Below are 26,728 nucleotides of genomic sequence, written 5' to 3'. Positions count from 1 at the left end.
CGTCACTAATTGAGGGCAAAAAACGCTTAATATTATCCAAGAGATGTGTTGACTAAAGGTCATCCAATTTATGTACTTATGTTATAGTTGTAATCAAGATAAATTGTATGAAAATTAACAAAATATATATATTTATTATAGTTAATGTATTACCTAGTGTTTTGGCAGATCGATTATTATTATTTTTCATAGTTTTACAACAAATCTCATACGTCTACTGCAGTGAGACCATAGTAAATTTGTGGTTACTGAAGTAAAACCGTGGTTAATTTTCATCTGCAGTTGTTATAATACTGATAAAGTTCACACGTGGATCACAACTTCCTCGAGGGGTTCGAGGGTGATGGGCTCGTAGCCCCGCCCCCTCCGGCTCGACCTATATTTATACGTTATTGCAACAGCAGTGCAGTCAAGCCTCGTGCGCGCTGTTCTGCCCTCACACTGCGGGGAATGTTTGCCTAAAGATTTACCACAGTAACATTTACACTCATACATCTGCATCGAGTCAGGACTGATCAGACATCAGCAGCATGAGCAAGGGCGAATCAGACGCGACCGCGCCGGTGAACGCGGGCGAGCCGGCGGCGAAGCAGGAGAACGAGAACGAGAACGGAGACGGTAAAAGTGCCCTGCGCGAGGAGAAAGCCCCACCGGCGGAGTTCGAGCCCCCGGAGGGCGGCTGGGGGTGGGTGGTGATGCTGGCCGCTATGTGGTGCAACGGCTCGGTGTTCGGGATCCAGAACGCGTTCGGAATTTTGTTCGTGTATCTGCTCAAGGAGTTCGGCTCCGAGGACGACGAGGACCTCCGATTCAGAACAGGTAAACTTACGTCGACGCGGCGCGTTTACAGACACGTGCACGCGCGTGCAAAAAGTTACTGTACTGCTTACTGTACACGAGCTGCAGTGTAACCGTAATCATCATCAAACGTGGCAAAATCAGACTGGGGCTGCTCGATACACTTTTATGGGAACGTTTACTTTCTGTATACACTAGTATACACATCTGCCAAAAAGCACATTTGGACATGTTATTGTTCAGAGAACAATGGAATATTGCCAGTGAACAGGTAACACGCAAAAAGTAGTCATTTATCAATTGTGTAAATTTCAAAATATAAGACACGTGACAGCTTATGATGAGGGCATGGAATATTTGTTTGGAAGACGCAATTCACAACATTAAGAATCGATGACAGCTTTGGAGAAAACATTGTCCAAATTAGATTTGGGACTTTTTAGAGATGAAGCGTGACAACTAGCCCCGGCCTCATGTTCATGTACCTCAGTAGTTAAATGGAACTGTATAGACACTTAAACGTCGATCATGCTTGTACTGTCCATAAAGCATTGTTGCTAAGGTACCGTTAGAAACAAAACACTAGCAATACAATGAAACTTGCCCAAATACCCAAGAATGATGTGGTTTGCTTTGATGGAAAAGCCGTTGCATGTATAATGACACAGAAACAGAAGTCTCTGAGGTTTCACTTCTCAACACAAGTCACAACGGGCCTTTGTGATAAAGATTATACACACTGTCTGAAGACACGTATGCATGCGTTCGCTGCTTTATAATGCTTGGAAAAGATATTTTCTGAAGTGTTTCTGTCAGTTACACACATTCAAATACTCTTGTGTCTTATCAAAGATTGCGTATTACAGTTTTTTCCAACCGCTTACACACGTTTTTAAAACTGCACCCAAAACTGAACACACAAAATGCCTCACATCTCCTTCGAAATGTAACGCTGCATTCAAAACGCTATAAACACATGGCAGATTGAAGCATTTGCATCAAATGGCAAACACTTCTTTCCTAATAGTAAATGTTTGGATATACCATGTAAACACTGTTGCTCTAAATCTAAAGCTCTTTGGTCTTTCATAGGCTTATATCTACATTTCAATACAATGTTCTATAGTGAAAGTAATCTGCTGAGAGGGGTAACAAGTACACTGTAAACACCAATGCAATGTAGAAACAGAAAATATTTATTAGGCCAAACATTACTGTTGTTTACAGTAAACCATAAACGTATGTAAACCAAAAGTATATTCTTCAGAATACAGTAAAGAACACAATTGTGTGTGGGGGGTCCCGGGGGGGCAGTCACCAGTGCTAAGCTACGCTTCATCTCTTCTCTGGGCTGGGTCTGGCCACAATACTTCGTCCACATCACAAGATTCGTTTCTCTTGCCAAACATCGAGGGAAGTATCTCCTAGCATGGCGTATCCAACCTTGCACAGAGGCAACCTCTATGTCCCCACATGCGTCCGCCATTGCCCGGAGAAGCGCCATGCGGGCATAGGGTTGGCGATCGTACACTTTCCTGCGCCTCCTCTATGGGATTTAGAAAAGGTGAATATGGGGGTAGGTACAAAACTACAAATTGTGGATGGGTGGCAAACCAGGTTTGGACCAGAACAGCCCAGTGAAAACTAACATTGTCCCATGTAACCACAAATCTAGCAGGCTCCTGATCTGGATCTGGCTGGTGTTGTACGGACCCAGTGTGGCATTGTGATGGAGGACCCCGTTTTGAGTGATGGCAGCGCACATAGTTATATTACCCCCACGCTGTCCAGGGACATTGGTAATTGCCCTCTGTCCTATTACATTTCTTCCGCGGCGCCTGGTTTTGGTGAGGTTGAAGCCAACCTCATCCACGTAAATAAATGCATGGCGAATTACATGGGCATCCATCTCCAATACTGTCTGTACAGATGAGTAAATATGGTATGTCTGAAGTACTGGAAGTAGTGTTGCATACATATCTCTACAAAGTGATGTCGCAGATTCTTGACTCTGTCAGAGTTCCTCTCAAATGGCACCTTGTAAATCCATATGACAGAATTTTAATTTTGGGGTGAACTATCACTTTAAAGCTATTGCAACACACTCGTAGTAGACGCAGGAGTGTCGTAATAGTGTCCAGATCAAATCAGACCTGTTGAGCAAAACATCTCAACATTTATTACCGTGTACTTGGCTTCAAGATTCACTATTCATAATTCTTAAAAGGAACCTTGGGTGTAGAGAGATGTATGGCTTAATATATGAACAATGGCATTGACTTTATAAATGTGAAACAAAAAATAACTGCGTAATTGTCACAGTATTCATAAACTTTGGAAACATTTTTACTCTGAAACGTCAAAAATGTTTGTATTGTTTCAGACCAACAATATTAAAATGTATGAAAATACACCAAGTAGCGTCTTTATTGTCTTACTTTATTATTTTAGCATTATTTATATATATATATTTTTATCATACAGCTCCTTATATTTACTGAAGAACAGATTAGTGTGTCTGTGTTCAGTTTGGCTGCCTGTGCGTGCAACCATTTTACGTCATCGAAAAAGAACATGGCGGCCTCCTTAGGTTAAAACGAGTATTACTTTTAGGTTTTTTAAAGAGTACATTCCTCAATATTTTTAAGGGCTTATTTTGGTTTATGGAGTGTCCGACAACAAGTTTATGTACATACATGATGTAAAAATACTATTATTTCGTAATAATAAGCAGTTTTTATTACCTTACTTCTTGACTGACTCTCAAATGATTCGTTCCGCGATTCATCTGTGTAATCTCCGCCTTTCCGCCAGCGTAGTCTGATCTGATTGGTCAGATGGTGTAGTCTGCTGTGATTGGTCAAATGGTCTAGTCTGCTGTGATTGGTCAAATGGTCTAGTCTGCCGTGATTGGTCAAATGGTCTAGTCTGCTGTGATTGGTCAAATGGTCTAGTCTGCTGTGATTGGTCAAACGCGTTCAGCATGTGTCGCAAATGGACCGCCTATCATTACTGCTGTATTACGGTTTGCAGGTGGTTGGATATTAACAGTGTATAGAGAGAGATGGCGTCGATTTTACCTTACCAGTTCGAGCCCGAGTCTAACGAATCATTCTTTAATCCTTATACAGATGCCAGTAAGAAAAAGGACTGTTTTAGACACTTCTCTTGTAACAGTTAGTTATCACGGCATACAGTGTACGGTGTTCGTATCTTCAGATGTTATTATAACTATAGTACACCACGCAGTTCTTGAATTAAAGACTTTGTGAGTTAATATGGTTGAACACTTACATTAGCGCAACGAGTTTATAGCTAACGTTAGGTAAACAAACAGTAACAACCCCAAAAATAACGGTAACGTTAGCTAAACACAGACATGAGATAACGTCACACAAATTTAATTTTAAGTAAAGTCAAAAATAAAGAGTCACACTTACAGGTTGTGATTCGGTGGAGCTTACAGGTCCAAATAAAGTTGGTATTGCAACATCTTTTAAGGAAAGACGTTTAATGTATCCTGCAGTAAAGGCGCCAAGATTGATGAAGCAATCTTCGGTAAAATGACGCGCGCAAAGTAAAACGTTCGGTTTATACTCCTTTGGTGTCGTTTGAAAAATAAATAGTAACCATTTTTTCCTCAGAAGTTCTTCCTTTGGTAGTGAAAATAAGACTGACTTAGTTTCACTACATAGAACACAGCTTCTCTTAGACATGATGCACACGTCACGAACGAGCTAGTACAGTGTTTGGGGAGGAGAGAGTTAAGTTTTCGCAGTCAGTAGGCGGGGATTTTTCTAGTGACGTAGGTACATTGTGGTTAAAGATTCGGACAGGTGATGACTTGTTCGCGTGATTCAGAGTCGATTACCTTTTTTATAAGCTAATAACTTTGTTATTCGTTCACCTTCGGATTTACAACTTGGCAGATTCAGCATCAGCAGCAGTTCAGTCCAGCTGTCTCTCGTCCCTCACACACACACGAAACAACTCGCCTGATGCCAGCAGAGGTCAAAGGTCAGGACAACGTCAAGGTTCTGTTAACATGCTTAATGGAAATTTGTGAAAGACACACTGAACCATAAAAGAAGGCATTTTTAAAGGGACAGTTCATCTAAAATTTGTGAATCTGTTTGTGACTCTTTGTTTAGTGGAACACAAAAGGAGATATTTTGAGAAATGTGTTCATACAATGGAAGTCAATGGGGTTCAGTGTTGTTTGATTATCAACATACTTCAAAATATCTTCTTTTGCGTTCTGCAGATGAAAGATACTCATACAGGTTTGCCGCGACATTTGAAACGTTTTGATATTCCATTTTAACATTGATGTGAAACTTTACCGTTGCTCTTTTCTGATGATGTTGTGTTGTACTGTTTGGAGATGTTCTCGTATGCTTTTATCTGCGTCTCGCACACCCACACACCGCGCGAGATGCAGCAGAACACATCTCTTGATAGTGACATGAGGCCAACCGTCGTATTTCCACACGGTCACAATAAACTTGTTTTAAAATGAGATAAGACATACAGCCCTGCTGCCGTCTCGCTCTGCCACAGCAAGAATGTCAATCCTGAATGATTCTTTTTTCAGTTTGAACCATTATACATTAATATTAATATGATTTCTAAACTCTTTTATGAAGGTACATTAGCATGTTATCTAGTTCAGGGGTTTATAAACTTTATGATGTCAAGGACCCCCAAATAAGATGAACCTTTTGTGAGGGACCCCCTTACATCTATATTTTTTTATGTGTGAGGAACTTTGTTAGATAAATAGTAAATGTGATATTATAAAGACAACATATTGAGACATTGAGTTAGTTTACATGCACACAATAAACGGATATCTATCAAAAATCAGCTTAAAAAGAAACCTGTCTTCACGTGTTTACATGCATAGTAATAAACCGGCTACTCATAAAACCGCGTTTACACGGAAGTTTGAGACGTCCTGGGTTTCTCGCGTGCAGTGACGTCACCGTCGATAGTCATTAAAAATGCAGTGGGAAAACGGTCAGAAGCTGTATTTTTATATCTCTTCTCATGTCCGCAGTACCTGCATATGCAACAATAGTTCTTCATTTTGACGTTTCTACATCAACTGCATGATTCCAGAGCCGAAATGTATGCGTTATTTTACTGTTACTTCCATTTGGGACTTTTACTATTGCGCTGTCAGACATGCGCACGTAAACAAAACTGAGAGAAAACCGGTAAAGGCGTTTACATGCAACGCGAAATCAGAGTAATGTGCAAAAAACTACCTCGGCCGAGCGGGTTTTGCTTACGCCGTTTATGAGCTTTCTCCGATAAAACAAAACCGTTTTACACGTTTACATATGACTTACACGTTATCAGTTTATTAAGCGTAATCGAAGTAAGACTGTGCATGTAAATGCACTCCCTGACCACGTTTACATGGACAGCAATAATCCGATATTAACAGGATTAAGACAATACTCTGATTAAGAATGGGCCATGTAAACAGAGCTTTTTGATTCGCTCAATCCGTCTCAACTCATAATGGTAGTAAACACAAATGGAATTAAGACGGGTGGAGTATTCCTATTTTAGTGGCATTATGGAAGTGCGGTATAGACGTGTACACACCTTAATCGCACTATTACTGGCGTGTAGGAACTTTCACGGCACTTTGCGACAGGTTACACACACGCACGGCAGTGGACAGCCGTTTCGTTTTATGGCAAACAACATGGCTAAGAAAGCACGTTTGGTCTGAACTGGAAACAAGAAAGATGCCAACAATTCTAGAAAATAAATGAAACACCAAATACTGTATGTGGTACCATGGCGAAGACCAACTGTTTGTTGATACATGAAATGATGGAGGGAACGTCGAACGGCGTCGCTTAGGGACGTAATGATGTATGTGCAGCTGCTTTGTAACAATGAAATTGTAAAAGCGCTATATAAATAAAAAATAAAGTTGAGTATGCCATTAATCCAACTATGTTGTGTAACATGTAAAACGGGAACATGAGGGGTATATTCTTAAAGCAACTCATGTAAACACCTTAATCGTAATATTAGCTTACTCAGAATAAGGCAAATCATTTGATTACTGACGTCCATGTAAACGTGGTCACTGTTTCAAAACTTAAACATCTGTTGGATGTACAGTATATAACCCTGAAGAGACATTTTCGATTCAAATGTATTTGTACTGTGGCAACTTTTACTTTTTGTTTTTGCAATATCGTTTTTATAAATTTTCTAACAACAACAAAGCCAGATGAGATTACAAATATAAAAAAGGAACGAGAGTGAGAAAAAACTCACTAGAAAGATACAAATATAAACAATTCTGCAAACTATAAACACTTGAAATGAAACAATGATCATGTTCAGTAGACTTCTACCTTCTGGAGGCCCCTGTGGGTCCCCGGACCCCTGCGTGCAAACCGCTGGTCTAGTTTATCAGTAACACTTTATAGAAAGGTTGTATTTGCTGACATTAGTTAATAGATGAAATGTTTTTTTTTGGTTGCTAGTACCCGTAGGCGCAGGGCTCACTTTCTAAGTCTAGTGTGACCACGCCACAGCATTCGATTGTCATTACTGTAGAATGTCTGATTGAAGCTGTGAGATTAGACGTTAAAAAGCTGTTTGAAAAATCCGTATGATGGTCGCTTGACACTGTACACAACCCCTTCTGTCTTTTCACTCGTCTATTTTTCAAACTGTGATGTTTTGTTTTTAGTTTTGATATTGATCAACAGCCTGCAGTCGTGCACGGCACTGGCCTTGTTCTTATGGGTTTGAGTTAACACGCAGACACGTGTCTCTCTCCCACGCAGGTTAGTTAATAGTCAACAGAGCATTTGATCTCTGTTGACACAAAGTTTAGGTGAAGGTTGCTGGCATTTAAATAGATAAACACAGGAACCATGAGCTCAGAGGAGCGTGGACCAATCACATCGCTCCAGCATCCAAAATGGCATCATCACCCTATAACTGCAGCGGGTGGCGGGGAAAAACAGGATGGGTCTCTCACGGGGTTGACTGAATTCAGATGAATTCTTCTGAATCTAAGTGTTTGGATTTGTTGTTGTCACAGTAAATTGTGAAAAATAAAACGTTCATCACATTATTTATGGACTGAGTTTGTTTCTGTGAGTTTCTCGCAATTTCGTCATAAATTGGTTTGATGTTTTTACGTCTGCACGGTTGATTATTCAGGTGCATTATCTGGTGACATGGTTGTCTTCTGTCTGCTGTTTTGATTAAGATGTTTTGTAAACATTCAGGAGTCATCTACTTTACTGTATGTCTCTGTCTGAGAATCCATGGCGGTATTTCAACAGATGGAAAACTGCAAATTCCAGCTTTTGTTGTTCAGAAGTCAGTGTTTTGAGACATGACTTTGATGTTTTATTCGTGTTTCTTATAGTGCTGCTGGGTGATTTACCTAAAACTCAATTTCTGTCCAAACCAGAGGTGGACAGTAACGAAGTAAATTTGCCTGAGTACTGTACTTAAGTACACTTTTTGAGTATCTGTACTTTACTTGAGTATTATTTTTTCTGAGTACTTGTACTTTAACTTGACTACATTTGAAAGACAAATATCATACTTTTTACTCCACTACATTTATAAAAAGGTCCAAAAGTAGAAAATGGTTTCTATGCAGCGGGGTTTCCTGTGTGCGCAATTTATCTGGCTTGCGATCTGCCAGGACCTTTTACTGTTGCCAAGTATTTCAGTTTTTCTAAGCTCGCGGTTTTCCGGCAAGCTTTGAATGGCCATTTGGCAGATTTTTTTAACGCAAATCTGGCAACTCTGGGATCTTCCCCGCTAAACTAATGTAAACGTAGGCGCTGCTACATCGTTGATAGCGCTCTGAAAAGGCAAATAGAACAATAAAAGAGGAAAAAGGCACATGTTAAAGTGTGGTGTAATCATCTGTGGGTTACGATCAGTCAAAGATCGTAGAAACATTGTCATGAAAATGATCGGCATAACGGCTAAACGGTAAATAAGCATCACATACACCTTGAGCTACACGTGCGTGTTAACTTCTGATCTGCTGCTATATCATTTAAAGCGATTTGGAGAATGAATGATGTTTTTACTGAAGTAACTATAGTTGAAGTATTCCTGTTGAAATAAAAACAATAGAACCCTGCCCAAAATACAACATAAAATGTAATGGATTTAATGGTTATAATGGGAATTGTACTATGGATACTTGTTGTCTACTTGTATGTGATGGATTCTATTGCTGGGATGGTAAATCCTATTGGAATAAAACCCAAAACACACTACAAAGAGGAATTTAATTTAAAAATCTCATTCTAATTAAAAAATTCATTGTTTTTTTCAGCAGGGATGGTATTTGCAGTAAAACCACAGTATCCACAAATTTACCATTTTCTATATATAGGAACCATACTCCAATTAATAATCTTTAGTAAAACCACAGCAACTAAACATACCATAGTTTCATTATATTCATCATTATACTAGCTATAGTTTATGTTTGTAGTTAAATTATGGTAATACAAATGGTAATAAATCCAACAAACACATGGCTTCTACACTTTACTATTTACAAGAACCTTACTACTTACTGGTAAATTGCTGCTAAAACTGGTAAAGGGAATATACAAAATAAAAGAACACTGCTCATAAATACATATAGGCCTAGGGGGCTAATGAGGATAATTAGGCTAAATGATCATACAGGATTATATCTAAACTAAACATATATGTGCTAAACATATAAAGCTCTTAAAGGAGTTGCTCACTGCAAAATTTGCCCCCATTGACTTTCCATAGTAGGAATAAAAACTACTATGGAAAGTCAATGGGGGCAAATTTTGAAGTGAACTACTCCTTTAATACAACTGATACTGAGCTACTCATTGTATTCAGTAGGTTGCTTCAGAGGCATAAGGTATACGACAATAAAACAATGCACAACTGACATAAAGGAAATTTACTTTTAATACTTGAGTACTTTTAAAAGCACGTACTTCTGTACTTTTACTCAAGTAAGAATCTGTCTTTACAACTTTTACTTGTAGTGGAGTAATATTTGACCAGTAGTATCTGTACTTTCACTCAAGTAAGGAAGTTGTGTACTTCGTCCACCTCTGGTCCAAACTGATGATGCTATATAGATGCTTTCATTCAAACTTCCGCTCTTGTGTTTGGACAATTCATTTGATGTGTAGTTTACATTAATGTTACTTTGTATTAATATTTTATTGTATTAAATTAAATTTAAGCTGCTCAACAGTTATAGATTATTTGCAGAGGTCCACCGGACGTTAAGTTTGGACCACATAACATTTGTTAATGTTGTTGACGCTGAAACCACTTTTTTTGCTTTTGCTCTGAAGTTATTTGGGTTTTTTTGCCTCCAATAAAAATGCTTAAAACTTTTAGTGCAAAAACACAGTAAAATTTAGACCTAGTTTGCACACATGAACACATGATGTGATGAACGAGATCGTGCTTTCACTCTTTGTCATGACTGTTTTCTTGCACATGATGGGATTTTGTCTTTCATATCTGTTTTCTAAAAAAACAAACCTTTCCCATATTTATGTTTTGCGCTGCCAAATGGAGAGTGAAATTGCTGACACATTAAATCCTAATATTCAATAACATTCCATATTCACAATATTCTGTGTATCTTCAACACAATTATTGATAATATTTAATATATTTACCAGATAGATTGGGTGTTATCACTATGAGGACTCTTGGGTGTTTATGTATGGAGGATGAGAAATGACTTATATAGAAATAAATAAACACATAGATAAATGCATAAATAATTATGTAAAGTATTTTGTATTTCTTTTTTCAATTATTCTTAAGTCATTTCTGGTCCTCCATAGTGTAGCATATGACAGTGGAGAAAGAATCAAACAGTCATGGAGAGATTTAATTGCGTGCTCACATGGATAACGGCTCAAGTGATGCTCTTCTAGTCGAGCTGTTGATGTCTGAATGCTGTTTGAGGATTTCCGGGATCGCTTGTGTCTTTACAAGGAGTCCATGGCAAACCCTCCAGAGCCGCTCCGCTCCTCCAGATCATCCCCGCAGGCCGACGACACATGTTTCAGGAAATTCTGCAAAGTCATCATGAGGAAAGCTGGGCTGAATTATGGAGGAAGCCTTGTGTTTTCTGGAGTCTAGCTCTGATCTCCAGATCTTCAGAAACACCCGAGGGCCTGAACGTCTGATGTCAGTCTCTCAGATGTCAAGCAGCACATTAAGAGCCAGCGTGATGCTGGGGGATGAATCCGGCTCATAAATGTGTTTCCCGCCGGTGGCTCTGGATTCTGTTTTATTCTTGACAGATGTTTGCCTCTTTAAGGTTATGAACTGCACTTGTACTGTTGGTGGAGTTGTAAGTGTAAAGATTTGTGTTTAGTTTAATCACGTTGTGCGGTTCTTTTATCACTGTTTCACTGTTGTTACAGGAAGTTTAATCAACACGTTTGAACTTATCTGGTGTGAGATGTTTGAAATGGGAACTAACAAAAGCGATGTCAGATGTGTTGTGGTGTGGTGTTTTACAGTAACCTGCTGCTTTCCCTCATAACAACACTCTAGTATACTAATGTATTTGTAGTAAACGTTCTAGATACTGTAGTGTTTTTGAACCTTACTGTAGTCAATTTTAAAGTGTACTACTACATTATTTCGTACAGTTGATCAGTTTACTACACTGAAACCCTACGGTAGGATTCTGGCAGCTGAGGCACCCGAAAAAACATTTTTGTTGTTGTTTTTCACCCAACTTGCGAATTTGCAGTCTATTACTGTAATTTAACATTTTTACCGTTTGTCAGAAACACAACAGTAAAATTACAGTGTACAGAATACCACAGTGTGCTATTTACAATTACTATAGTATTCTACAGCATACTGAAACTTATTGTAGTAAATACTGTTGTATACTGCAGTACACTCTTAAACATAAAGGTGCTTAAAAGGTTCTTCACAGCGATGCCATAGAAGAACCGTTTGTGGTTCCAACCATTCAGCCAAAGGTTCTTTGAAGAACTGTCTCTTTCTTACTTTGTTTATAATCTGAAGAACCTTTTCTGAAAAGGTTTTTCATATGTTAAAGGTTCTTTATGGAACCAAAAGGTTCTTCTATGACATCGAAGAACCTTTTGAAGCACCTTTTTTTTAAGAGTGTATTTTCTCTCTGGACTTGTGTGGTGTTGGTCAGCTGTGGCTGAGTTGGACAAGCGTTGGTAAGCGTTTGGCGATTCTTCTTCTTTCAGTGTTTGCACAGCAGGCGTTGTTGGAAGCTGTCAATCAGTTTGGCATGGCAAACACTTTAATGAGTCCACTGATTTATCTGCAGTTGTATGATGATGAAACAGTAAACCTCACACGCAGTGGCTGAAAAACGGGAAACATTTTTTTGTGCAGATGTCACGAGACATCGCTGCTGTGTGTTTTATTGTTGTTGCCAGGTTGATCTGTATAGTTGTCAGGGTGTTGCTCAGATGAACTCTGTGGGAGACAGTATCTCTGACCGCTGGGACTCTTCAGATCCACTGCTCTTGAGTAACAGATGGATATTTGGGCCTGTCTGCCTCTTTCTCAATACAAGTATACTTCACCACCAATACGACGACTCTTCTGTTTAACATCAAATACTAGCATGTGCATGACACCAAGTATCTACACTAAAAAAGACTTGGTGTTGGGTTTGTGCATATTTTACACAACCATGCGTTGAATAAAGCCAGCATTTTATCGAGTGCATACAAGGTCAATGAAGAAATGATTTACAGTCTGTTGTGGAAGATCTCGACTGTTGTGATAGCAGCGGTCCTCTAACATTGAGAAGAAAATCTTTCGGGAGGAATCCAAGTTATTTAGCACATCTCTGTCTGGATCAGCTCACATAAATGTCCAGTGTTTGGAGATGAACGTTGACGATCACGGATGGGTGTGGTGCTCACATTTACTGAACCTTGTACTGTTAACCTCAAGTACACTTGAGAGAAATACATGAACCCTGTGTTCATAATCTTATCAGAGAATTTCTTTACTTAATGTTCAAATCATCATCGTTAGATCTGACATGATGTACTTGACATAGAAAAAACACGCAAGACTGTTCCGAGAGCGGTCAGCTTCAGATATACATATTGGTGTAAAATCAGATCTTGAATGAGATTAAATGGAGAGCGAATGGAAACTTTTGCTCAAGTGTCATTTGTTTCTCAGGTGTTTTTCCTGAGGCACGCATCCCGCCACTCAAATCCAGATGATGTCACCTCTACAATCTACATTCATTTACACCTCCAGACTCTTCATGTGTATTAAAGTGGAAGTTCACCCAAAAATCAACGTTGTGTGATTTTTTTACTCGCCCACATGACGTTAATCATGTTTAGAGAACTTCCGGCGTCTTCCGAGCACAAATAGAGATATTTAGGTGACATCCGAGAGCTTTCCAGGCCTCCTCATAGACATCATGGTGTCAGTTGTTGTCAAGGTCCAGAAAAGTACTAAAGACATGCTTAAATTGGTCCATCCGCACATAGTGGCTCAGTTGAAGTTTTTTGAAGCGACGCGAGTGCGAAAAACAAAGCAAAATACCGACTTTAATGGATATATTCTCCGCTGTCTTGTCAGTGTATGGCGCGCGTTATAGAATATATCCATTAAAGTCGGTATTTTGCTTTGTTTTTCGAAGACTCCAGAAGTTCTCTAAACATGTTTAACGTCATGTGGGTGAGTAAAAAATCACACAAAGTTGATTTTTGGATGAACTATCCCTTTAACAATTACACTCGTTTGTTTTCTGCTTTTTATTTCTTCTAAACATTTGAGGAGAAATCATGTGAGACTAAGCGGATACATTGGAGAACACCATCAAATCTTCCGAGCTATGAAAGAGAAACATCTGAGTTTTCTAGTCTCTTGGTGTGTCTTGGCCTATTGGTGATATATTTAGTTGTTGTTGAAGTCAAGCTGATAAATCAACTGAAAAACCCAGAAAGGGGAAATGGAAGTGTGTTTGGAGCGGTCATTCATTGGTGGTTATTTGTGGCGTTCAGGAAAGAGAGAGCATAACTCCTCCATCTCTGAAGTATTTACCTAAACTCATTGTTTCAGGTTGGCACAGCATGTGGTTGTCAGCTCTGTTGAGGGTCTGTTTATACACACTTCACTTATGATACAGATTGACCTCCACGAGTCTAAGAAACTGAATTTTTAGAAAGACTTTATTTGATTTTGACTGTATGAACACAACTGGATATCTGTTGAAGGTTCAGGTGTTTGTTGAGGAAATGGGATTTGTGTTGTTTATAGTTCGGGTGGAATCTGTTGGGGTTTGGGGATGTGAGCACTTGGAGCTCTTATAGAGCTTTGCTAACATTGTTCATCTTCTCTGTGGAAGCATCGCTCATCGCAGCGAAAGGACGGCGTGATCGCCGGTGCACAAAATATGAGATTAATCATTAAAAAAACGTCTCTCTTCTGGTTTCTTAGGCTGTCCATAAGATTTAGCATGGTTTTACTACAAATGAAACGAAAACCAGGATTACTTTATTTGTTACAAATTGTAATCAACCCGCAATACTTTTGCTATAGTAAGGGTGGGAGGAGAAGGTCACTGGGATTGTCACAGAAGTCGAGATAAAACCTCTGAGATCCATTTGAGTTGCATTGAGTTTGACGTCAGCGATGCCAGACACTGAAATGTCATTATATTCTTTTATTAGCTTTAGTTCATGCACAGACTGCAGATTCTGTCGTATGTTTCTGAATTTGAAGCGAAATATTATTTTGGTACATTCATGAATGTGCTGTTCATCTCCATCATGTGATTTATGTGACGTCCCGTCTGAAACTGTGAAAGACTGCCGTGCAACATCAAGGACGCGAATGTACGGCAGAGAAAAAGACATGTTTGTGTTGGAGACTAGAGATATAAAACATCTGTCTGTGTCATTTATGTCTTATGCTGATCATTGACCCTTGCACCCTCTATCTTGATTTCTCTTTGCATTCGTCTGTTAAGAATGAATGACAGGTTGTGTTATTTGCAAGATATCTGTCCTGTAGTTTTGTATCCGCGTGTTTTGTGGGTGTCTGCGAATATAACATCACAACTCAAAAAAACATATACAGTAGGAATATAAAATATTAAAACCATCCAATAACGGCTTTTGTTGGATAATTCTGCTTTTATTTGGAATTTGACTGATCCAAACGAAAAGATAACGCCATATGTAAATACAAACGTGCAAAACCAGCTTTGTGTGTAACACTTACTGAGCGTTCACACACCAGACGCGTCTTGCGCGAATAAATCGTGCAATTCACGCGTAGTTGGACGCTTGAACATTTTGAGTTTACGCGCTCCATTCGCTTCGCAACAGATGTGAATTCGCGTCATGGGAGGGGCTTCTGCCAGGCGGCTCCAGTCTCGTTGCGAAAAGGCTGACGTGGCTTTTGTTGAGAGGGTAGCTGCGCTTTATGTGCTATGGAAGGCTAAAAAATGGCGTAGACTTCGTAGTATCGTACAGCTCCGGGTATCCACATTCAGCGACAATGATTTTGTCCTCCATTGTTGTTTCGGATTTCTGCCTCCGCTCGCTATGTCGTAATCACGTCACTATCAGAGCAAGCTCCTGATTGGTTAACGCGCCGCGAATATTTGCCAAAGTTCAGATTTTTCAATTCGCACGAATCACGTCATTCGCGTGAATCGCGCCGCAGGATGTCCTCTCGCGTCTTTGCATTGACTTAACATGTAAATCACTCATTCGCGTCTGGTGGGAACGCACCATTATAATATCAGAGAAGAAGTGCTTCCTTATCCACGTAACCTTAAATATTGTATTCTAACCTGTCAGATTGCGCGATTATGAAGCTTATGCTATCCCTCCTCCTCCCCAGCGCCACCTGTAGAGATGTGCTAGAGGCTTCTTTGTTCTTCTCTGTGATGAATGTGACTGTTGTGTTGTGTGTAAATGAATTGTGTTTGTGTTTCCAGCATGGGTTGGTTCTCTCTCAATGGGAATGATCTTCTTCTGTTCACCGATCGTCAGCGTGTTCACCGATCTCTTCGGTTGTCGGATAACGGCTGTGGGTGGAGCTGCGGTGGGGTTTGTGGGACTTGTGGCCAGTTCAGTGGTCAGGTGAGTAACTCAATTCATGTTTTTCATATAGCACTTTTTAAAAGTTGCATTGTTTCAGCAGCTTTACTTTATGTAAAAAATCACTAAAAAGTATTAAATGTATAGAATACATAGAGAGAATATAGAAAACAACATGGCGTATCACTGCAAAAAATAAGTGTGCTTAATTCTCGTAAACTTTGTCATGATGTTCTCATACTGATCAAAACGAAATGTATTGTTTCCAAGAAACATCAGAGCATAAATCACTGTTTCAGCAGCCATGAACATTGTGTTTGAAGCACGTCGGTGCCTGTTGTTTACCTGTTGGCTAAAGTTCAGTTTGACATGACAGAAGATCTTTCATAGATACACCGTGAGATTAATGTGAGTGCTCGTGTAACAGCCTGTTATGAAACCGCCCCCCGTCTTCCATTATATAGACAAACAAGTCCTGCCAACAAACTGCGTCACAGTCGAAAGTTTTATAGTTCAGGAGATTTGATGGAGTTCTCGGTAGTGTTTCATTTAAGTTTCAATTTATGGCTGGAATACACTACGAGACTTTTAAAATCTGAACAGACTTTTTTAAACTAGACATCACACACTTGCAGACTTTTTGAAAGTTTCAGATAGAAACACGCTAAGTGATGAAATCTGCAGACTGGCACAGACTTTCTGCAACAAGTCCAGACTGAAAATCTTGGCAAAAGTCTTGTAGTGTATGTTAGCCTTTAGTCTCAGATGTTTCTCCTAAAATGTTTAGGAGAAATAAAAAGAGAATGAAATGAGAGTGTAATTGTGTAAACACATGAAGAGTTTGGAGGTGTAAACGAATGTTGACTGTAGAGGTGAAATCATCTGGATTTGAGTAAATGTGATGAGCGTTCATATTGAGATCTTCAATAATATTGACTCTTGATTGCAGACATGACAAATCTGAGCTCAGTTTGACACATTGTTGACATCTCTTCTCAAACTTTAATAGAGACATTTGTCAGATTTGTGACTCTTTATTTCAGGAGAAATATCTGAGACGTAGATGAGACTTAAGATTCCATTTGCTCTCAATTGAATCTCATTGATGTCTAAGAGAAATCATTTTGAAATGTTTTTCTCGGCAGGTCTCTCGGGGCGCTGTACTTCACTTATGGTATAGTGTTCGCGTGCGGCTGCAGTTTTGCGTATCAGCCCAGTCTGGTGATTCTGGGTCATTACTTCAAGCGCAGGCTGGGTCTGGTAAACGGCATTGTGACGGCGGGCAGCAGCGTGTTCACCATCACCCTCCCATACGTTCTGACCGGTCTGCTGGAGCGTGTGGGTCTCTACAACACCCTGCGAGTTCTTTCCATCTTCATGTTCATCCTGGTGCTGGCCGGCTTTACTTACAAACCCATCCTGCCCAAACCCGAGAGCAGCGGGAAGACGGGCGGTCGCTGTCCCGCACTCAACAGGGTCTTTAACCTGAAGATCTGGAAGTCTCTGGGATATCGAATCTGGGCCTTTGGGATCCCCGCCGCGCTGTACGGATACTTTGTGCCTTACGTTCATCTGGTAAGTGTGTGTTTTTTGTTGTGTGTCTCTTGACCGTGTGGACGTGACAGAAGTGAGGCACGATGATGCCAACCTGAAGCTCGATGCGTTCGATGATGTTTGTCCTGCGAGGTTCAGACAAATAAGCATCCAAAACTGATCTGTGGAGAGATGACGGCTCATGGGTGGTGCTGGTAGAGGAATGGCTTGTTTACGTGCAGACGGTCGGCTCGGGAGTGTTTCTGGCTCGAGGAACCGCTGGGTGTGAGGCGAGGTGGATAAACACTCATCTCAGCGTGTCATTGTCATCTGACGGGGTTGAACGGCACTCTTGACCCGCTCAAGTCAAAACAAAAACAACTTCCTCAGGGTTCGGGGTCAGATGGAGATGTTTTTAAAGCTCCTCAGTAATCCGGATCTCGCTGTGTCTCAGTTTGACTCCAAACCGGAGGAATAATATTGACCGTCAGTTCAGATCCGTACCGATGGGGTCATTCATAACAACAACAAAAACCTGCTAAATTCCAAGAATTTGAAATAATAAATAATATTTTCGCTGTCCTTACGAAACCTCATATGTCCAAATTTGCAGTTTTTCAGGAAATGGAAAAACATAGTACTTTTGAAATGCTTCAATATCGAGTTGTCCAAGTTGACAAGCATTTTTGAAATCATTTTAATGGTAAGATTTTTGCAAAACACAGTGAAAAACATAACGAGTGACTAATAATAGTGATTTACTACAAAAAATCTAAATCAAAATATGGAGATACGAGGTTTCGGAAGGAGAGCGACGATATATTATGTTTAAGGACATTTTGGTTGGTTTTGTACAGTGTTTCAGTACTCATGTAATTTCATAAAACAGTTATTCTAGTCACGTACAAATATCATATAAAACTGAATAATATAGACAGTGTAAAACAGTACTTAGTTTTATTTGACAAAATTAACAATAGTAACAAAGTATTAAAGTATTTTTTAAGTATTAAAATTTGTGCTGTCAGATAATTCCAAAATAAATGTTTGTGTTTATATAATGCGTATATATTTAGACTGAAATATGAATAATATATATTTATACGTAATGTAAATTATATTTGAATATAAATGTATAAATATTTGTAATTGATAGATTTGAGCAAGAAATATGTGTGTGCATTAATATAAATTAAGGACAAAAAAGATCAAATATTTATTTACTTGTATTCAAATATAGTTTACATTATGTACAGTATAAATAGAAATATAAGGAGATGTGTATAGAGTAATGACGTTTATGCTGAGTCGTGTGTTCATTGAAAGCCGCTGAAGGAAATCTGTTGTCTTGTGACCCGTTTCACGCAGAGAGGCGTCTGCAGCAGATGCTGACAGTGTCATGATGTCGCATTTTTACTCTGCTGAAGTCAGCAGTCACCAGACTTCTAGAAGTCAAAGTCCAAGGTCCTTTATTATTATGATGTTTATTATCCAGAAGATAAAGTCGTGTTCAGAGCTTCCGTGTGATGTTCCTCAGATGTGCTTTCTCTCATAACATGACCTCAGAAAGATCTACGGCGGTTCTGTTGTTTTTATCTGTTTAAAGAACTTTTACAATATAAAAAAGATACCAGCGCAGGAAGACTCCCAATCTGCATCAGTTTTCATATTATGCATCATATGAGAATGTGTGTTTCATGCTCATAATCAGGGTTTTTCCTGCATAGAGAATTTGGAGGCGGCCGCCTCAGCCAAATTTCGTGCCGCCTCCGACTCTCTGCAAAATTATGTCGGGTGTCTTCACAAAAAACACCGTGGGCATTAAACAGACTGTCATTTGTAACTGCAGTTGCGGCATTATGCCACACAATGGAGGCGCTGTTTCGTTATCAGCACAGTGAGGCGCCGAAGAGTTCAGTAGAAGAGCGGCTGTTCATGTGTTTTACGTTCAATTTTTTTAAAAGGTTTCCCAAATTAACGTGCTGTACATCATTGGAATGTTTTTAGCTGTGAAGTTGACTTGTTGAATCAGCTTTATTCTGTACACAGCGAGTTTGCCAGTATGAACGCACATTGCGATCAGACCGACTCGCACACAAATGACTCCTTTGATCCGATTCATTTAAACAGAATGTAAGAGATCAGCGATTCATTCAAAGCTCAGTGAACCACAAGAGAACGTAGGATGTGAATGAACTTTGCTCATTTAGTAAGACTGGTTAATTATCGCCTGAAAAGTTAGTTAAGCTTGTATTCAAATTTTCAACTTTTCTGTTCAGGTGAATAAATTGAATGTTTTATATAACTTATTAGTTGTCATTTTCATCAAATTTTTAGAACTTTAATATAAGTGTTTTGTTAAGTCACTTAAAGGGACGGACGGACGGTAGGCCTACACGCGCATTGCACCATCTCTGCCTCATTTTGAGCCAGGAAAAACCCTGATAATGAAGAGTTCATGTTAGTAATACACACATGTCATACAGTTCATTAACTGCAGGCTGTTTATTGTGTTGTATTTATTCAGCTCATTTCGTAATATTTTTGTAAGGATACAACCCCGCTGCGTCTGGACCGTTGTGTTATGTGATGTTTTATGTGTGTGTGATGTATTGATTGTGACGGCGGGTGGGCCGCTCCCGTCTCTCAGCTCTCAGATTGGTGTATTTTGGGAGGAGGAACCGAACGCCCACAAACCACCAAACACATCTGGTTCACATCATATCATGTGCCCTCACTTACCCCCTGCTTATCCCCCCCACTCCTCCCATTACCCCTCAACTCGCTTCTCCATCTCTTCTATGTGCATGTGAAAGTGTCTCAATGGAGGAAGAGGTGGTGTGTGCGTGCCTGTGTGTGTGTGTGTGTGTGTGTGTGTGTGTGTGTGTGTGTGTGTGCGTGCGTGTGCGTGTGCGTGTGATGAATGTGTTAGGATGTGGAAATAGTTTTACATACAGGAATTTAGGCAGGAAAAGAAAATTCCAAACAGACACCTGATCCTGTTTCCTGCACAGCTCAAGATATAACTATGTGTGTTTGTTCTTGTGTACGTGTGTGGGGTGGGGGGCACAACCCACCCGTTCATATTTAATGCTGCAGTTACTGACAAAGCCATCCTTCAACGCACACAAATACACACACAGTCGTGTATACACACAGGCAAAAACACACTCACATACACATGCAAAAATATAACACGCATAGATACACAAACACACCCCAAGGCATGCACACATAAAACATGCACACAGAGGCGTGCACACACACATACGCATATACACAAACATAACACAAGCAAAGAAATGCAAACGCACATAGATACACAAACACAAACCGAGGCATGCACACATAAAAACATGCACACACAAAGAGATACTCAAACACACACAGTGGCATGCACACACACATAAACAGATACACAAACATAACACAAAGATGTCAACCTCTATCATCTCAGCTCTTGTCAGGTCTCCGCTCTACCATCAGGTCAGGCCATGAACNGACAATTCGGGCAGATTATCGAGAAACGCATCTTTGGTAGTTGAAGTTATTGTTCTACCATATTTGTAACAATGAGTTTTATTTGCAGCCGTAGGCCAGTGAAGCAAACATAATACCAGATAATGATCCGAAATGTCTTCACTCTGCTGAAGGATTTTAACGTCGTCCACATTTATACCGTAAGACAGTATTAAATCTAAAGTATGATTACGAAGGTGAGTGGGTCCTGACACATGTTGACTAATGCCCATGGAGTTAAGAGTGTCTTTGAAAGCCAGTCCTAAGGCATCTGTAACGTTATCTACGTGGATGTTAAAGTCACCAACGACAAGGAGTCTATCTGCGGCCAGTACTAGTTCTGATAAGAACCCACCAAATTCTTTAATAAAATCTGTGTCCTTACAGAGATACACAAACACACACACTGGCATGCACAAACACACGCACACACAAAAAGGCACACCCTTACAGAGATGCACAAACACACACAGTGGCATGCACAAACACACGTATACAGATAGACAAACACACACAGTGGCATGCACAAACACACATATACACAAACAAACACATCAGTAACAACCTGGCACTCAACACCTCCAAGACAAAGGAGTTGATCATTCATTTCAGGAAACAGAAGATTAGTGGAGACATGGTGGAGAGGGTGACCACCTTTACATCTCTCATGACTCTACAGTGCCTGTCAACACTATATCTCTCATAAAGAAGGCCCAGCAGCGGCTGTACTTTCTAAGACCACTGAGAGAAACCAACCTGTCCCAGCAGCTGCTTGTTTTGCTCAGTTGACAGCATACAGATGCACTGCAGATGAGAAGAAAGCTCTGCAGAGAGTCATCTGCTCGGCACAAAAGATCATAGGTACACAACTGACCTCACTTGAGGACATTTACAGGACCAGATGTGTTCGACGGGCCAGAAACATTATGACGGACTGCACTCGCCCTAGCCACAACCGTTTTACCCTGCTGCCCTCGGGTGAGCGCTATCAGCCTGTCACGACACAGACCTCCAGACTCCTGAACAGTTTCTACCCACGCTCAATCATCAAACTGAACTCCATTTGATGAAGGACAACATTACTCTATTCTTATCTTAAGCTATTCGCTAGTTGCACAAGATGATGCCGGTGAGTCATTTACGATATAACACTGTATGGGAAAAGGAGGATTTTTGGCTGGCAAATATGGGTGTTTTTTAGATAAAAAAGAAGAAAGTAATATATAAGCGATATGACAGATCCTCTTTACACGGCTGAGCACTTTGTTAAGCCAAAACAACTCTGATAGTGTTACACGACCGGAAATTAGTCCGCGTCGCAAAAGCTCACCGGCGCCATCTTGTGCTACCAGCCCATTGGGCTTATATAGCAGTCCTACAACACTGAGGCTTTACTGCACCAACACTGCTGCGCACTGCTCATAGTTCTATGCCTTACTGGTACTTACTTACTTATTTATCCATTCCACAACACCTTCATTGCTGGTTGTTACTCATAATGTATATCTGTGAAGGTATACTCATGACTGTCCGTACCTACCTTGCATTTATACCTACCTATCTTATACGGCTACAGATCGTTGCCTACTGTTGTATTTTGTAAATATGTGTACTTATGTACACAAACACAAAGGATTACACGCACACAGATAACACAAAAATAACTCTCACAGGTGTACACACACACACACACACACACACACACACACACACACACACACACACACACACACACACAGGTGTTCATGTGTTGAATTCTTTGTATACTGTATGTTTGTTGATATACTGTACATCATGTGTGTGTTATCAGATGAAGCATGTGGAAGAGCGTTTTGGAGAGGGCACTAATAAAGAGCTCCTGCTCATGTGTATCGGCATCACGTCTGGAGTTGGTCGTCTGATCTTCGGCCAGTTGGCTGATTATGTACCCGGAGTCAACAAAGTCTTCCTGCAGGTGAGATGCTGCTTGTGTTCACCTCATACAAACACTTTAAAGAGCTCCGATGATCAGACATTTTATACACGACACCATTTCATTTGACATGTTTTCATAAGCATCATGTCATATCAATAACGCTAGCGCTTCATCTACTTGATTTTCTTGTCTATAAACCTGTCGACCACAAAACATGTCAAAACAAACGTCTCTCTCTCTCTTCTGTGCAGGTGTCTTCATTCCTGGTCATCGGCGTGATGTCTATGATGATTCCTCTGTGTAATATTTTCGGCGGGTTGATCGCCGTGTGTCTGCTCATGGGTCTGTTCGACGGCTGTTTCATCTGCATCATGGCTCCCATCGCCTTCGAGCTGGTGGGCTCTCAGAACGTGTCGCAGGCCATCGGGTTCCTCCTGGGCATGATGTCCGTCCCCATGACCGTCGGTCCTCCCATCGCAGGTACGGCACATGTGCACCTCTCCGTCCTCCTGACGTCTGAAGAGCTTGTGTGATTTCGTTATCGCAGACGTCTGCCACCTGCTGGCTGAACGGTGTACTGCACCGTTTAATGACCCGCCACAGTAGCTGCTCAATCTCTTTTTTCATGTCTGCAGGATTCTTAAGGGACCGTTTGGGCAGCTACGACGTGGCTTTTTACCTGGCGGGGATTCCTCCCATCATCGGCGGAGCCGTGCTGTGTCTCATCCCGTGGGTGGAGACGAGGAGGAGGAGGAAAGGCGAAGAAGCCGCTACAGACGCAGCAGAGAAGATGCTGGAGCAGAAGAGCGCAGACGCGCAGGACGACGCAGGCGCTCGAGAGAAGACGGACGACCCTGAATCCATCGTCTGAGTTTACTGTATGATGAAGCGTCGTGAAACGCTTCTCTGGCCGTTCATCGGTGAACTGCACAAATGTGATTTTTTAAAGCTATGCATCATTCAGAAAGTGTCCTTCAGTAGTTGCGTTGAACTTTTAAGAGTTTTGAATGCGCAAACTTGAAAGTGAAAAAGGGAAAATGCTCGCATGTCTGCATCGACAGGTGAACATCTGGACGTTTTTCTGTAAAAAAAATATATATATTTGTAATAACCAAATAGGATTTTAAAGGGATTCCCTCCAATTCATCTTTTTGAAATGGTTTTATTTTTGATTCCAGTGAGTCAGAATTCTTACGTTTTATGAATAGTGAAAGTTGTTGTAGAAATAAGAAATGACCGTGTGTGTATCTTTTCTCATTGTGTTATTTTTCTCTTTTGTGTGTTCATCACATGACTTAAGCACTTCAGTTGTGTTTATAAAGTGAAAGTGATGACTACGTGATGTAGGGATGTAACGATTCACCGTGAGCCGGTTAAAAATCGATTATAATACAGTATGTGAGGATTCAAGCCGGTTGAGGTGTTATTTGAATCGCAGTGCATGTTTTGAACAGCAGGGGCCGCTGTGTTTACCCTTCAAACTTGGAAAACGTGGATATGCTGATATTTCATAAATGTAAAAAATTCCAAGAACAGCACAAAGTCTTAGTTTGTTTATATTAAAGAGACTTTTGTATAATTCATTTTTTGTTTGTTTTAAAATTAGAGTTTAGTTTTGTTATTTGACATAAAATATATTTTTATTTTACAAAGAAATGTGCATAAAAGGGCAGTTGTTCATTTCTAATTTGTCTCAAAACATTTTGTGAAAATAAATCGTATCGTGAGCTGAGTGAATCGTTACATCCCTATTTGTATGACATTATCTGTGATGCACTTTCATGAGGAAACGTTAGTGCTGCTTTATAAACTAAAAGCCAAATTCAGTGTATTATTCAATGTAAAGGTTTAAAATAGTTTTGTGTGTCACACGTGTAGATGTGTGCATGGTTCATGACACAGGTAAAGGGTTTGTGTTTGAGCTCTGGGTGTTCGTCGAGGGTTTACATGTGTTGTGCTCCAGGCAGGACAGATTTTAGTATTGGAAATGAATTGTGAGGATGTTTTCTATGCAATGAGTTGTTTTAAATGGGTAAGGTTCAGGACGAAGCTTGACCGGCATGTTTTCATCATCAGACTGTGTGTCAGTCACATTTATTTTAAAGTGATATAAAATTCTGTCATCATTTACTTATGCTCTTATCATTTTGTAAGAATGCCAGTGACCAATCAGATCTCATCCCCCAACGACTCCCATAATATTTATTTTCCCTACTATGGCAGTAAATGGGAGATGAGAGCTGTTTGCTTACTGACATTCATCCAAATATCTTCCTTTGCATTCAGCAGAACAAAGACATGAATCCAGGTTTGGAACAACCTGAGGGCGAGTAAATGATGACAGAATTTTCATTTTTGGGCGAATTGTCAGTTTAATCTCAGTGCTGTTCGCTGTGGTTTCATATCATTTCTCGTGAACAGTCATCAGGTATTATTCATATTCCTGTAATAATGGAAGCAGGTGCTTTGCTACAGGACTGAAGGGAATATGGTGACAATATTCTTAAATCTACAGTGTACGTGCATCATCATATTGACAATCCTGTGGTGTTTGAGTATTAGTGCTGTAATCTACCTCAGATTGACACGATTGTTTGAATGTTTCTCTACAGAAACACCGATCACAGATGCCCGTGTCACGTGTGTTTCGTCCGTGTGCTTTATTCTGTTCAGAGTGCCTTGACAAGATGATTGTTGGATTGATTTTGACATCTGAAAGCTTTGACTCGATTTCAGATGCTGCAAACGGAGACAAACGCTCAGAACATTTCACAGGAAAAGATTCTTTCTGACACGTGTGTGTGTGTTGTTATTTTATTAAAACATGCCGCTACACGTCGCTTTTAATTGTAGACGTCCATCGCTTTGTCTTTAAACTCAATAGTTTATGTGAATATTATATGAATATTGTTTTCCAGCATGTTTGTGGGAAGATTATCATTTTTTTACTTTTTTAATCATGTAACATATTGCTCATGTAAGCCATTGCTGTGTGCCCAAGAAAACATATTTTGTGGACTGATGACAATCATAAGTGATTTACTCGGGGTCATAAGACATGAACTGGATTGTAAAGTGTCTTCAGCTAAACACCTAAATTAAACCGTAAACTCTTGAAGAATTGAGAAGGTTTTGTCTGTTTTATTCTGTGTTGTTGTAATGTTCTGAAATGACATTGACCAAATAAGCAAGTAAATCAAAACGAACCGTGTAAAGCAACTGGTTCTTCATCAGTGGATGAGTTATCCTTCATATTGCACTTAACAGTGAGAAGGTTTTGTGTTTCACTCTTCTTGTGTGTAAACCATAATGCAGATGATCTGTTTATCGCTGCAGTTCGGTTTTTTCATTCTTCACGATTTCATTGTGTTATTTTTGTGTACGTATGTATCACACAACTGCTATATTTGAAACCACAATAAAGAACATAGTAATCCTCGTGGGGTAGAGCTGTGTTTGTGGATTCTCATGAAGCTTGGAATGATGTGTGATGATTGGTGGTCACAACATTGTATCAACTGGTACAGAGAAACAGGTTTTTATTTGATTTATAAATGAATTCTTCAATCTTCATTCATTACTGTTAAAGCGAGGAGAGTTCTACAGATATTAATAGATCAGGCAAATGTCATTGTGTTCAATTTTTCTGAATCAGTTTGGAGAAACACAGAAGAAAGTTCAGCAGCAGACCCAGAAGAGAGAGAAAGACCTTCAGAAGATCAAGGAGGCTGTGGACTCTCATTTATAAAACATGCAAAAATCTACAGCAACGTTCATATGATTAAAAACGGTCTTTGACATGAAAAGTGCTTAGCAGTACGTCAGGGTCTGAGCAGACATATGC

At 40.0% G+C, this 26,728-nt stretch overlaps 1 protein-coding gene across 1 annotated transcript; it reads left to right on the top strand.

The window, feature by feature from the left end:
• The first annotated feature begins 397 nt into the window (after nucleotides 1-397).
• slc16a10 (solute carrier family 16 member 10) lies at nucleotides 398-26,323 on the top strand. The gene is made up of 6 exons (XM_057352298.1): nucleotides 398-819; nucleotides 15,815-15,959; nucleotides 17,063-17,492; nucleotides 22,780-22,923; nucleotides 23,136-23,364; nucleotides 23,520-26,323. Exons 1-6 carry the CDS (start codon nucleotides 531-533, stop codon nucleotides 23,753-23,755), a joined length of 1,473 nt encoding a protein of 490 aa, XP_057208281.1. The 5' UTR covers nucleotides 398-530; the 3' UTR covers nucleotides 23,756-26,323.
• The last annotated feature ends 405 nt before the right edge of the window (nucleotides 26,324-26,728 follow it).

This window comes from Triplophysa rosa, linkage group LG15, assembly GCF_024868665.1.
Source record: "Triplophysa rosa linkage group LG15, Trosa_1v2, whole genome shotgun sequence".
NCBI lineage: Eukaryota > Metazoa > Chordata > Actinopteri > Cypriniformes > Nemacheilidae > Triplophysa > Triplophysa rosa.
This window is presented reverse-complemented; position numbering and strand designations above follow the sequence as displayed.